Here is a 12,004-nt window from a genome sequence, read left to right on the forward strand (position 1 = left end):
GGCGCTGGAGGAGGCGGACGGCCCGCGGCAGAGGCTGCTGATCGTGGTGCGGGACCACGGGGAGCCGTCGCGCTCGGCCACGGCCACGCTGAGCGTGTCGCTGGTGGAGGGCGCCGAGGCGGCGCTGTCAGCATCGTCGTCGTCGGGGGCGGGGCTGCGGCCGGCGGCGGGCGCGGAGGGCGGCGCGGCGGCGGCGGCGACGAACGTGTGGCTGGTGGTGGCCATCTGCGCGGTGTCGAGCCTGTTCCTGCTGGCGGTGGTGCTGTACGGGGCGTCGCGCTGGGCGCCGCGGGCGGCCGTGCTGGCGGGGCCCGGGCCGGCGACGCTGGTGTGCGCCAGCGAGGTGGGCAGCTGGTCGTACTCGCAGCGCCAGAGCCGGAGCCTGTGCGTGGCGGACGGCGCGGGCAAGAGCGACCTGATGGTTTTCAGCCCCAACTGCCCGCCGCCGCCCGGCCCCGCGGCAGAAAACGGTTCTGCCGAGAAGGGACCTTCGCTCTCCCCGTACTCCTCAGGCACGGTAGGTTGCCCCTTGTTGTGTTTTTTTTATTTATTTTTCTTTACCAGGTCTTCTGTTTTGTCTTCCGATGATATTTCATGGCACGATGGTCATTGAAACGATGTGGATGTGGAAGGAATTTTACAAGGAGATTGCGAGCCATTTAGTGCTTCTGGATGTAGCCTTGGTTTTCACTTTAGATACGCGTATTTCTTGTTCTAAAAGCGAGTGCTCGACTGTTTTGCGTTCTGTGTATGCTTATGTGAATGTTTAGTAGAATTCGCATAGCTCTATTCTTTTTCCTGGGTGACTTTGTGCTGACGCGTATTCCTTGTTTTGTAAGATGTTTTTTGCCATTGTACGGCATCAAATGCTGATGGTATGAAGTAGCCACTCTTTCATTTTCCCTGTATTAGAATTCTTTAACCTGCAGAAAGACCCATTTGTGTGTGCCGAGGAGCTTGGTGGCTCCTCCGGATGAGTGCCATCAGAGTATTTCTTATTTTTAAAATCTGCTGGAATATAGTAGGTTTTATGAATGTTGCAGCTGTATGCGGCAATGCGGTCTATGGCTTTTTTTTTTGTCTGTGAGTCTCTCACGAGGTGGTGTTCTTTGGTAATTTTAGGAAGCTGATCTACATGAACCCGGTAATATGCAGTGAGATGAGGGATAGAAAGGTTGGTAGAAGTGGCGGAGAATGTTCTGCCTCTGGAAGTGTGTTGAAAAGTAGGGAGAAATGAGACATTGGATGCTTTAATTCAGCCTGGAGAGCTGTTGGAGGGAAAGGTGCCTCCCAGCCCCACTGTACCTTTCTATCATTGTCTCGTTGCTCTTGTTGCTCTCTTTTCTTTCTGCCCTTTGTCTGTTCTTTCTCATTCTGCGAGTCATACAGGAATGTCTTTTCTTCCCCTTGATGTGGTTTCAGCGCTGTAGATGGTTCTATGAAGCCCTTGTTTGGTCAGTTGCCATCGTATTAGTACCAGTATATGAATGCTCACATGATCGTTACTTCTGTTATTTCTGAGAAAGACATGGGTGCGCAAGGGTGCTTTCCTTTTTCCTTTCCCAATTTTATTTTCTACAGAAGTCTGCTGTGAATGGGGAGAAGCAGAAGAAAATTTGTGATTGATGTGACAAGGGGAATCCTCCACTTGTCACATGGCCTTCTTCCATTCCTTCTCATTCTGCGAGTGGTACAGGAATACTTTTTCGTCCCCTTAATGTGGTTTCAGTGCTCTAGATGTTTCTGCGAAGCCTTTGTTTAAACATTTGCCATCGTGGTAGCACCTGTATGTGAATGAATGCTCGATGCTGATTAATTAGCCACTCTTATTTTCCTGTATTTGGATCCTTTAACCTGTAGAAAGACCCGTGTGGGCATGCTGAGGAGGTTGGTGGCTCCCTTGGGGTGACTGTAAGCTGAGTAGTCATTATTTTTTAAATCTGCTTTTTTGAAACTTGTTTTTATGAATTGCTGTATATGCACTGAGTTTTATTAAGTGTTCCATATGCATCAATGATTGGTAGGGATTTTTCGGACTTGGTATTTGCTGGTTGGTAAAGGTACGGCCTTGGTAACATTAGGGAGCTGAACTTCATGAACTGAGAAATATGGGGTGTGGTGCAGGACAGAAAAGTTTTTGGAAGTTCTGGATAGTGTTGGTGGATTTTGTTCTGCCCCCGAATATGCATTAAAAAGTAGGGAGAAATGAGAGATTGGATGCATGGAGAACTGTTCGAGGGAGTGCTTTTTTCTGGCCTCACCATGCCTCTCACTAGGACCTGACCCCACTCTCAGGGTGTTGTGGCCTCTGTTCTTCACTATGCTCCTCAGAAAAGCACCGTGAGAAATAAGGTCGAAAATCGTTCTGTTGCCATTGGTCAGAAAAGGAAGAGTGACTGAAGGAAAAGTTGAAGATCATGTTTCTATATGCAATATTAAGTAGTGGAGAGATGATAGGATGAAAAGTTTTGCTTTTCCCGACTATAGACTAGAAGAAGTTGGGAAACGCTGATAGAGCTAGAGAGAAGTTCTCTAGCAGTTTTGGAGATTGATTTCCCTATGTAGACAGTGATTGTTTACTTACCGTGTTGTTTTAATGTCATTATCAAAGCGATAATAATGTTATCCTGGCCGTTCACTGATGGCACTGGTCATTTGTCCTCATCCAGACCAGCTCCAAAACACTCTGTGTGATGAAATATTAGGGTTTCTTGGTTGATGTTAGAAACTGTATACAACTTCCATGGGGAAGCCTGTAGGTCTCTTATATCTGATTTAATTTTCATTTTAGTTTAAAAACATGGTCCGTTGGGCTGTCGGAGCAGTAAGAAGAAACAGTACTTTGGTATCATTCTTCTTGTTATGCATTCATTTTGCTGAAGACATGCATTTGGATAATTCCCATAGATATTGACAATTTCTTTTGATAACTCGTATTCTGTTGGGCTTTCTACTACTCGTAGGCAGAGGACTACAAAAAATAAAATTGCCGACCCTGGTGTGGAATTGACAAAAATGTTGCTGATAGGTGTACCGAAATCCAGTAAAGAAAGCTGAAAAGTTTGTGTCATTTAAAGAAACAGAAAATCGTAAGAGTGGCTTATCCATAAAAAATAAATCCATAAAAAATTGTGACCGAGTCCCTCAAATTTCTGTTTCCTTCCTGCATCTGTTTTAGATCTCTTAGTAGGGACTTCGAGTTCTGTGTGTATGTGATGGGGATTGTGTTTGTAAACTCCTTTGGTCACATCTGGAAGCTTATGCATATAAAGCAGAGAATGGATGGTATCATCTTGAGTATGTATGAGCTGCCTTCATTTGTTTATGAGCGAGGCTTATTCCAGGGCTGTACAACAGTCATTGTCTTTCCTTAAATTTTCTTTTATTCACACGGATGTGATAGAAAGCAGGAGAAGCAAACCGCGATCTCCTAGAGAAGAATCCTCTAGTTTAAATTGAATCAACTTGTTGAGTTGATTCAATCATTCATTGAGTCAACGGTGTAAAAGGATACAAAACCACAGCTCGTTTAACTATGGTTAAGGGCGATGTGGAATCTCTTAATGCCGATCATTTGGCTTTCGTATGGTTTCTCTTAATTTCTCTGACTGCATTAATGAAGATCTGAACGAGATTTGCTGTAGACATACACTGGCAGGAAATATGTCGGGATTTCTTTTATAAATATATATTAGTCTTAACTTCAGAAAGAAATGTCACGGATGCTTTTCCTTCGTAGCCTAGTCGGGGAAGGAGTCGTTAAGGGAAGGCACAAAAATATCCCGTCTGTTTCTTGAGTAAAAGGCTTGTCAGTCGCTGCAAGCCCAAGCTCTCATTCCTCATTCCCGGTGCACGTTGTCCTGGAACGTGGTGCAGATTAATCTCTCAGGCACGGCGCCGTCATGGTGGGCGAAGACCGTGGGTGTGCGAGGGGCAGCTGGGACAGAGCTCAGAGTTGGAGCTGGGCGCGCTGCACAGCGCGTCCGTGGGCGGCTCTGGGAGCGGAAGAGGGCGGTAGCACAGCAGCTGCCGCGCTCCGCTCTGCTGGAGGGAGGCGGCTTCGCAGACTTAGGTCCCTGCATTTTGCAGGCAGGGAAATGCCCGACAGAGCTGTAGGAGGAGCTGCGAGAGACACCGGGTTCTCGGCTCGGAGCTGCTCTGCCGCACACGCGGGTCCGATCCCTGGTAGCCGCCTCTCCCCACCCCCGGCATCTTCCTCCAAGCGCGGTCCGTGCCTGGGGAAACTAAATCAGACTCTGCCCTCGGATTCAGTAGACGAGTTCTTGTTTGCTATGTAGCGAATAGCACGTCGTGAGTCCGTGTTTCTGCAGCTTGATGTGGATGATGAGGATGTGGATAGTGAGGATTTTCCCGGGGTTCACCGAAATCTGGAAATCCTCTGTGTATGAGATTATTCTCCCCGGCTCATTTTAGCAATCGCCGCTCCCGCAGTACCCACGTAGCACCTGCGAGCTCCCTCGGCTTGCTGAAGGGCATCTCGACATTGCTGGCCGCTCAGGCAGCGGTCAGATCCTGCCTCCGCTGAGGGCGGTCAGCCCTGCGTTAACAAAAGCTGATCAGCGAGGGGCTGCAGCGCGTTGTGGAGTGGCTCTGCCCGGCCCGACCACCGGGGCAGGGAGCTTGCCGGGGGGGCGGAGAGGCTGCTGGACACGGGAATCCGATCAGTCCACGCGGGACAACGCGGGGTGCCCGCTATTTCAGGCCGAGGGGGGGCATCTCCATCCTTGCGTTTGTGCCTGCCCGGGGGAGCCTCCGTAAGAAAGGCGATAGCTGCGTCCCTGCCCCTCCGTCGGCAGCCGTTGTCTCCCTGCTCTGCCCCGGCACTTTGGGCTCGGTCCGAAGAGCTTCTCCTGGCTTCCAGCCCCGGTCTTCCTCAGTCCGCCGGCAGATCCTCTTCTCCGTTGGGCTACGAGCTCCTGTCCGGGCTGAGATGAAGGCTGCGGCTGCCTGTACGGGACAGCTGCCGGCGTGGCGAGCTTGCCCGTTCCCCGCTGAGGAGAAACCGCAGATCTGTCGGTCCTTCCATTTCCCCGGCGCCTTCGGTCCTTTCTGCTGTCTCCCGACTGGGACTCAGCTGCCTGGTCTGCGGCTAGCAGCAGACGGGCCCTTGATTCTGGTGGGCATCCCTGGGATTTCCCCACGGACCGAGAGGGCCGTGTCCGTGCTCTGCCAACCTCCCTCCTATTCGCCTTTATTTTTTGTCCTTGCTCGCTTAACGGTTTCTTCTGGCCGCTTCCATTGTCCCAGATACAACGTGCACGTCTGGTTGTATGACGTCTTCTTGCTGGAAAAGGAGGTGATTGGCTGAAAATATAGGGCAGGACGAAGAGAACGTAGGGGATGATCGGGGCTCTGAGGCGTGGTAAATGCAACGTTGCAGCCGCCTACAGGGAGGAGGGACGTGAGGGAAGCGCGCATCGGGGGCGGGAAGTGATGGGAGGGGTTATGGTGAGCGAGACCCCGGAGGTCCCGGACCATGCCCTCCGGGTGGCAAAAAGTTGAATTCTTCGGCGATTCGGGTCGCTCAGCTGTCAGGGGAGGGCAACAGAGAACGATTCAGAGGTGACAGATTGAAGGCAAACGTGAGAGCAGAGGTGAGGGATTTAAAACAGTGGTTACGTTATCCTCTGTGGTGCCAAGGGAGGTGTCTACGTTAAAAGGTATTTAGTCTGGCTGAAGTAATTAGGATAAGCGACCGGAGATGGAGAGGAGACCTTGAAATTAGGATTGATGAAAACCGTGAAAGGAGGTGTGTTAGGAGGACGAGTGGCCAAGCAAGCACCATGGCTGGCTGTTGAGACACGTGCCGATGAATGAAGCTGCCTTACTCCTGGGGACATCACTGTCCACAGCAGAGTACAATAGCACAACGGGTGCTGACATATTAAAGCAGGGCTGAAAGGTTTTTAAAAAAAATTAAAAAGGAGACTTGAAGGCAACACTTGAAGGCAAAATATTAGGCAACATTGAAAAGGACTTGAGACGTAGCAGAAAGCTGAAGAAATTACTTTGGATGGTAAAAGAACAGTAAATTAATGAATTAAAGCCAAAATCGATATAGGCTGCTAGATAGTTCTAAACAGGTGAGTATATCTTGGAAAGATGCAAATCTACAATTACTTTGACTGATTTTGTCCAGAGTTCATTAACCAGTTTATTCTTGCACTGATGGTATTTCAGGCACCAGTACACATAGCCACAGTTGGTTATTAAAATACTAGATTTTTTTTTTTTTTTTAATGTACCTTTGAGTGAGTCTGCCTGTTCAATGGGGGGCTCTTGGACCCAAAATTTTTGGGTTTGCAAAATCAGTCACAGACTGGTGACTACAGTCTGTGTTTTATCTGTGTGTGCAATTGGGACACCAACACCCATCTGGCCCAGCCCTCCCATGTAGATTGGTTTATCTTTGTCACTGGCCAACACTAAGGGAAGTATTTCCTTTATGTTTAATAGGTGTTAATCCATTGGGTCAGGGTATTTATAACGCTTGTGTATCACTACGGAACAATAAGAACATCTTTTTCATATATTGTAGAGGACATCATATCTTGACAGGCAAGATATCTAGGGAAAATTTGGGATGTGGAAGTCTTGATGATACTTTTAGGGTCACTAAGAGGGAATTGGGGATTTCTGCTGTTAGCAAGCAAAAAACAAACAAATAATAAAAAACAAACAAACAACAACAACAACAACAAAAACACAACAAGATAAATAGGGTATTATAGATATTTACATTATGTGCTGTATCCAGTAGTCACTTGACAAATTTACATGGTATGTAAAATAAGGTGGGTGCACACCAGCCTCACAATTCCTGCACTCAGGCCCCTGCAGCTGCAACAGGGGCTGTACAGTCAATGCAATGAAAGGAAAATGCAACATTCAGGCACTCCCAGGATCATCGGGAGTTAGAAAATGGTAATAACTACAGATACTTGTGCTGGTTCTGACCAAGGCTTGCTCTGGTGCTGACAGGATAAAAACCTCACTCTGGGAGTTTTTGCTGAGCTGTGAGGATTCACAGAGATCTATTGATTTTATTTATTTATTTATTTATTTATTTTTATTACTTAATATCTAGGTTCTGGCTGTGCTACCGATTTTCTATTTTTTTTTTTTAAAGGCTATATGTTCTGTGTAATAGAAATGCTCTTAGAATCATAGAGTCATAAAATATCCTGAGATGGAAGGGACTGACAAGGATCTAACTCCTGGATTCACACAGGACCATTCAAAAATCAGATCATGTGTCTGAGAGCGCTGTCTGAACACCTTTTGAACCCTGGCAGGCTGGGTGCCATGACCACTGCCCTGGGCATCTTGTTCCAGTGCCTGACAACCCTCTCGGTGAAGAACCTTTTCCTAACACCCAGCCTAACTCTCCCATCGCAGGTCCATGCCATTCCCTTGGGTCCTGTCACTGTCCTCAGAGAGCAGAGATCAGCACCTGCCTTTCTGCTCCACTTTCAAGGAAGCTGCTATGAGGCAGGCTGCTATGAGGCCTTCCTCCCCTCAGCCTCTTCTTCTCTGGTCTGAACAAACCTAGAGACCTCAGCTGCTCCTCATCTTCTCCTCCAGACCCTTCACCATCTTCTCCACTTGCACAGAAATTCTCAGCTGCATAAAGAAGCAGCGGATGCAGAAGGGTTAAGATCTTTCCTTGCTGCACGTTTATAGCCTCTTGCTTTTGATTGATCAGGATCTCATGTTAATAAGCTCTCAAGAAGGAAGCTGGAATCTCAGGAGACCAGAGGGTTTGTCAGGGTCGAAGCCGGGGTAAATTGCTGCTGAAGGTCACTCCAGGAAGGTATTTTGCAGTGCATTCTGCCTTCTCTCACCTGCTTAGTGGGTCGGGGGAGCAGACAGCTTTGATTTTCATGCCTGGTCTGTTACCTCTGTGTGATAGCAACTCGTCTTCCAACAGTTCCTGGGCTTGTCCTAAATATAAAAGCTTTCTGGCGCCGGTATTTACTTCTCTGCAAGTAATTTGCATGCTGCAGCCTCCCGGATCCCCCTGCCCAGCCGAGCTGTCCCATCCTGCTTTGGTGGGTTGGATGGGAGCTCGGCTGTGGCTGTGGGTGATCAGACTGGGACTGTCAGAGAAGAGACCCGCCTTCTATCCAATAACCCGAGTTAATTTACCGTGCCTAGAAGAAGAAACAGGAAAGTCTCTCTCTGTCTCTTTCATTTTCTTTTCCTCTTTTTTCCTCTTCTTTTTAGATTAACAAGGATAGAGCCGACTGCCTCCTTTAATTGTGCTCTTCAAACCCCTCTGGGAGATGTTGTTCTCAGCCAGAGCGTGCTGAGACTGTGCTGACCCATGTTTAGCCGATGCTTGTCACTTCTCATACGCGTTTCCTTTCCGCCCTGTTACTCTGATAGCGGGCGGCGGGCGCATCGTCTCGCTGGAGCAGAAAGGGGGAGGGAGCGGGGGCTTCTCCGCAGCTTTCCCTCACGGAAACCCGGCCCTGCCGCAGAGTCGGGGACCCAGAGCCACCTTCACCCCCCACCCCCCTACTCCCCGTCCCTTCTCCATGTCTCCATCGGGGCGTTTAAAAAAAAAAAAAAAAAAAAAAAAAAGAAGAAGAAAAGGGGGGGAACGGAGCGGCGGGGTGGCAGCGGCGGGGGGTCGCAGCCCCCTCCCTCGGCGGCGCAGGTGGTGCCGCGGCCTCTGGGTGGCGCCGCCGCCGCGGGCCGCCGCCGTGCGCCCGGTAAGAGCCGCGCGGGGCCGCCGGGCCGGCCACAGCGAGCGGCGGCGGCGGGGGCAGCGGAGCGCAGCGCAACGGAGCGGAGAGCAGCGGCCGCCTCTCCGCGCACGGCGGCAGCGGCGGAGCCGCGCGGGGCCGGGGCGCCTCCACGGCTGCAGGGAACTTCTCGCTTTCCCGTTGGTGCGTCCCGGTGCTCGCTCGCTGGGAACTTCGGGCGTCTGATGAAATACCGGATTATGTTCCTGCCGAACCGGGCTGCGGGGAGCTGATCAGGGGAGGAAGAATGCGGGTCTATTTAATGGTCTTGTGCCTTACTTGCTGCACCGCGAACGGGCAAGTAGCGTACTCCATCGCCGAGGGAACAGAGCGCGGAGCGTCTGTGGGGAACATAGCGGAGGATATAGGAATAGATGCGGCTGCACTTTCAGCCCGGAAATTTCGCATGATCACCGGTTCAAGTAAGCAATATTTTAATATAAATGCAAGCACAGGGGTTTTATCTATTAACGAGCCCATAGACAGAGAGCAGATTTGTGAATTAAAAACTGCCTGTCTTCTGAATTATGAACTTGTCCTAGAAAATCCTCTAGAGCTTTATAGGATGGAATTTAAAGTCCTGGACATAAATGACAACTCCCCCATCTTTCCCGTAAGTGAATATCATATAAATGTGCCTGAGTTCCTGTCACCCGGGGCACGGTTTGCACTCCCCAGTGCCCAAGATCTTGATGAAGGTATCAATGGTGTCCAGAATTACACCCTGAATCCCAGTGAACATTTCCACTTGGAAATACAGATGCGTGGGGAAGGGAGTAAGTATCCTGAATTGGTTCTGAAGAAAGCGTTAGACAGAGAGCAGCAAGCCACTCACAGACTTGTTCTTACAGCCAAAGATGGTGGGGATCCTCCAAAGTCTGGTGATGTTACGGTCGTTGTGACTGTGCTGGATACCAATGACAATGCACCAGAATTCGAACAATCGGTCTATAGGGCAAGTGTTTTGGAAAACTCCCCCAACGGCACTCTGGTAGTGCAAGTGCATGCTGCAGATTTGGATGAAGGTCCTAATGGAGAGGTCATGTATTCATTTAGCAATACTACTGCTGCAGACCTACAGCGAATGTTCTTAATTCACCCGCACACTGGGGAGGTGACAGTCAGTGACATTTCAGCTGTTCAGAGACCACTCCTCGAGATGTTTATTGAAGCAAGGGATAAAGGGGCATTTGCTATGTCCAGCACAGCTAAGCTGCTGGTGGAGATCACTGATGTGAACAATCATGGCCCAGAGATAACAATTGCATCCCTTTCCAGTCCCGTTCCTGAGGATGCTGTTCCTGGCACAGTGATAGCTCTGCTGAGTATTATGGATAAGGACCCTGGGGAGAACGGGAAAGTAACCTGCCAGATCCCTGATAACCTTCCCTTCCAGTTAAAACCTTCCCTGGAAAACTATTACAGCCTGGTCACCAGTGGGCTTCTGGACCGAGAGCTGATCAGTGGGTACAACATCACCATTACTGCTACAGACTTGGGCTCTCCTCCCATCACCACTCAGAAGACCCTCTGGGTGCAGATCTCTGATGTGAATGACAACCCCCCTGTCTTTGCTGCTGACACATTTGATGTGTTTGTGGAAGAAAACAATCCACTTGGTGCTTTTCTCTACCAGGTTTCAGCATCTGACTCTGATATAGGGGAGAATGGACAGATCTCTTATATGCTCAGGAATTCCACAGTTGCAGGCAGTGCCCTGGCCAGCTTTTTGTCTGTGAGCTTGGCCAATGGGAGCATCTATGCAAAATGTGCCTTTGACTTTGAGCAGCTTAGGAGCTTCTATTTCCAAGTGGAAGCCAAGGACAATGGGTCACCAGCTTTGAGTGCTGCCGTAACTGTGAATGTTTACATCTCAGACCAGAATGACAATGCCCCAGCCATTCTATATCCTGTCAGCCAGAATGGCTCAGTGGCAGTGGAAGTTGTGCCCCGCCTGGCTGATGAGGGTTACCTCGTGACCAAAGTGGTGGCAGACGATGAAGACAATGCAGAGAACGCCTGGCTCTCCTATCATCTTGTTCACTCCTCTGATTCCACCCTGTTCCACCTGGCACCACACTCTGGTGAGCTGCGCACCACACACTCCATGCGTACCACTGACTTCCTCAAGCACAAGGTGGTTGTGGTGGTGCGGGACCATGGGGACCCGCCACTCTCCTCTACGGTGACTGTGGGCATCCTGCTGGCTGACAGTCTGCCCCAGGCTCTGCCTGACTTTGATGACAATGGGGAGCCACCACCACTGCTCAACGCTACAAACCTCTACTTGATTGTTTCCCTTGCTTGTGTCTCCTGCATCTTCACAGTGTTCCTCCTCTTTCTTGCTCTTGCACGGCTGTGCCACTGCCGGGCTTGTCACCACCAAGGCTGCTGCAGCAGCAGCTGTTGCTGCCCAGCTGATGAGTATGAAAAGTATTGCTACAGTGTGCACATGCTTCCCAGCTCCCACCTCCCACCGGACATGCTGGAGGTCACTGGTGTGGGTAAACTGACTCACACCTACTTATACAGGGCATCTGTAGGCTTTGGGCATGGTAACAGCAGCATCCCAAATGGTGATGCTGGGAACGTTCCCAGTGGCTCAGGGTTACAGGTGCCAGGACCCTGCCTCCAAGTGCAGCAGGTCCAAAGTGATCGCTTGAGTGCTGTCTTCATGGTAAGTACTTCTTTCATTTTTTTTCTCCCAAGTATGTGGCCATCTAGAAGCTACTGAGCATATTTGCAGGAGAGCAAGTGTAATTTCATGGCACCTGGAGGAAACTTCAGGATCTTTTATATCTTTCGTAAAGCCAGGATCTGACTGAAAAGCTCTCTTAGGGTGGAACATGGTCATGGGATGATAAAAGAGAATTTCTGCCACAAACATTTAGGACATGCAGATATAGCTGAAGATAAAGAAATTGTAAATGAAAGGTAAATACCTTACAAGCTGTGCCATTCTATTCAGATAGCTAAGTAGTGTCATGATAAGAGTCCATGCAAGTTTCTGATTCATGTGAGGTTTTTACACTGTATGGAGTCATAGACTTCTTTTCTAATTCCTGAGATTTTTTCACTGAGAGGTGAGTGGTTTGCTAAGCCAAGATGCTGGTTTACAATGTGCAAGGTAGGCCTATGTTGTAATAGCAGGAATTCAATATGCAGCATCTCTTTAGAAAATGTCATTTTTAGCATTCATCTCTCTTTTAAAGCAATCCACATGTTTTGTGAAA

At 49.3% G+C, this 12,004-nt stretch overlaps 1 protein-coding gene across 2 annotated transcripts in view; it reads left to right on the forward strand.

Annotated features, from left to right (window-relative positions):
* Positions 1-12,004, forward strand: part of LOC311444612 (protocadherin alpha-C2-like) — a 147,905-nt gene that overhangs the window by 58,543 nt on the left and 77,358 nt on the right. The window contains exon 1 of one of the 2 annotated variants that reach the window (XM_084535895.1): positions 8,866-11,448. The exons of the other annotated variant lie outside the window; for it this stretch is intronic. Within the exon in view, the coding sequence (XP_084392021.1) occupies positions 9,019-11,448 (2,430 nt within the window). The 5' untranslated portion in view covers positions 8,866-9,018. Of the gene's footprint in view, positions 1-8,865; positions 11,449-12,004 lie in introns of those variants that run through there. 2 annotated transcript variants of the gene reach the window in all.

This window comes from Aythya ferina (genome assembly GCF_964211825.1).
Source record: "Aythya ferina genome assembly, chromosome: 14".
In the NCBI taxonomy this organism is placed as follows: Eukaryota; Metazoa; Chordata; class Aves; order Anseriformes; family Anatidae; genus Aythya; species Aythya ferina.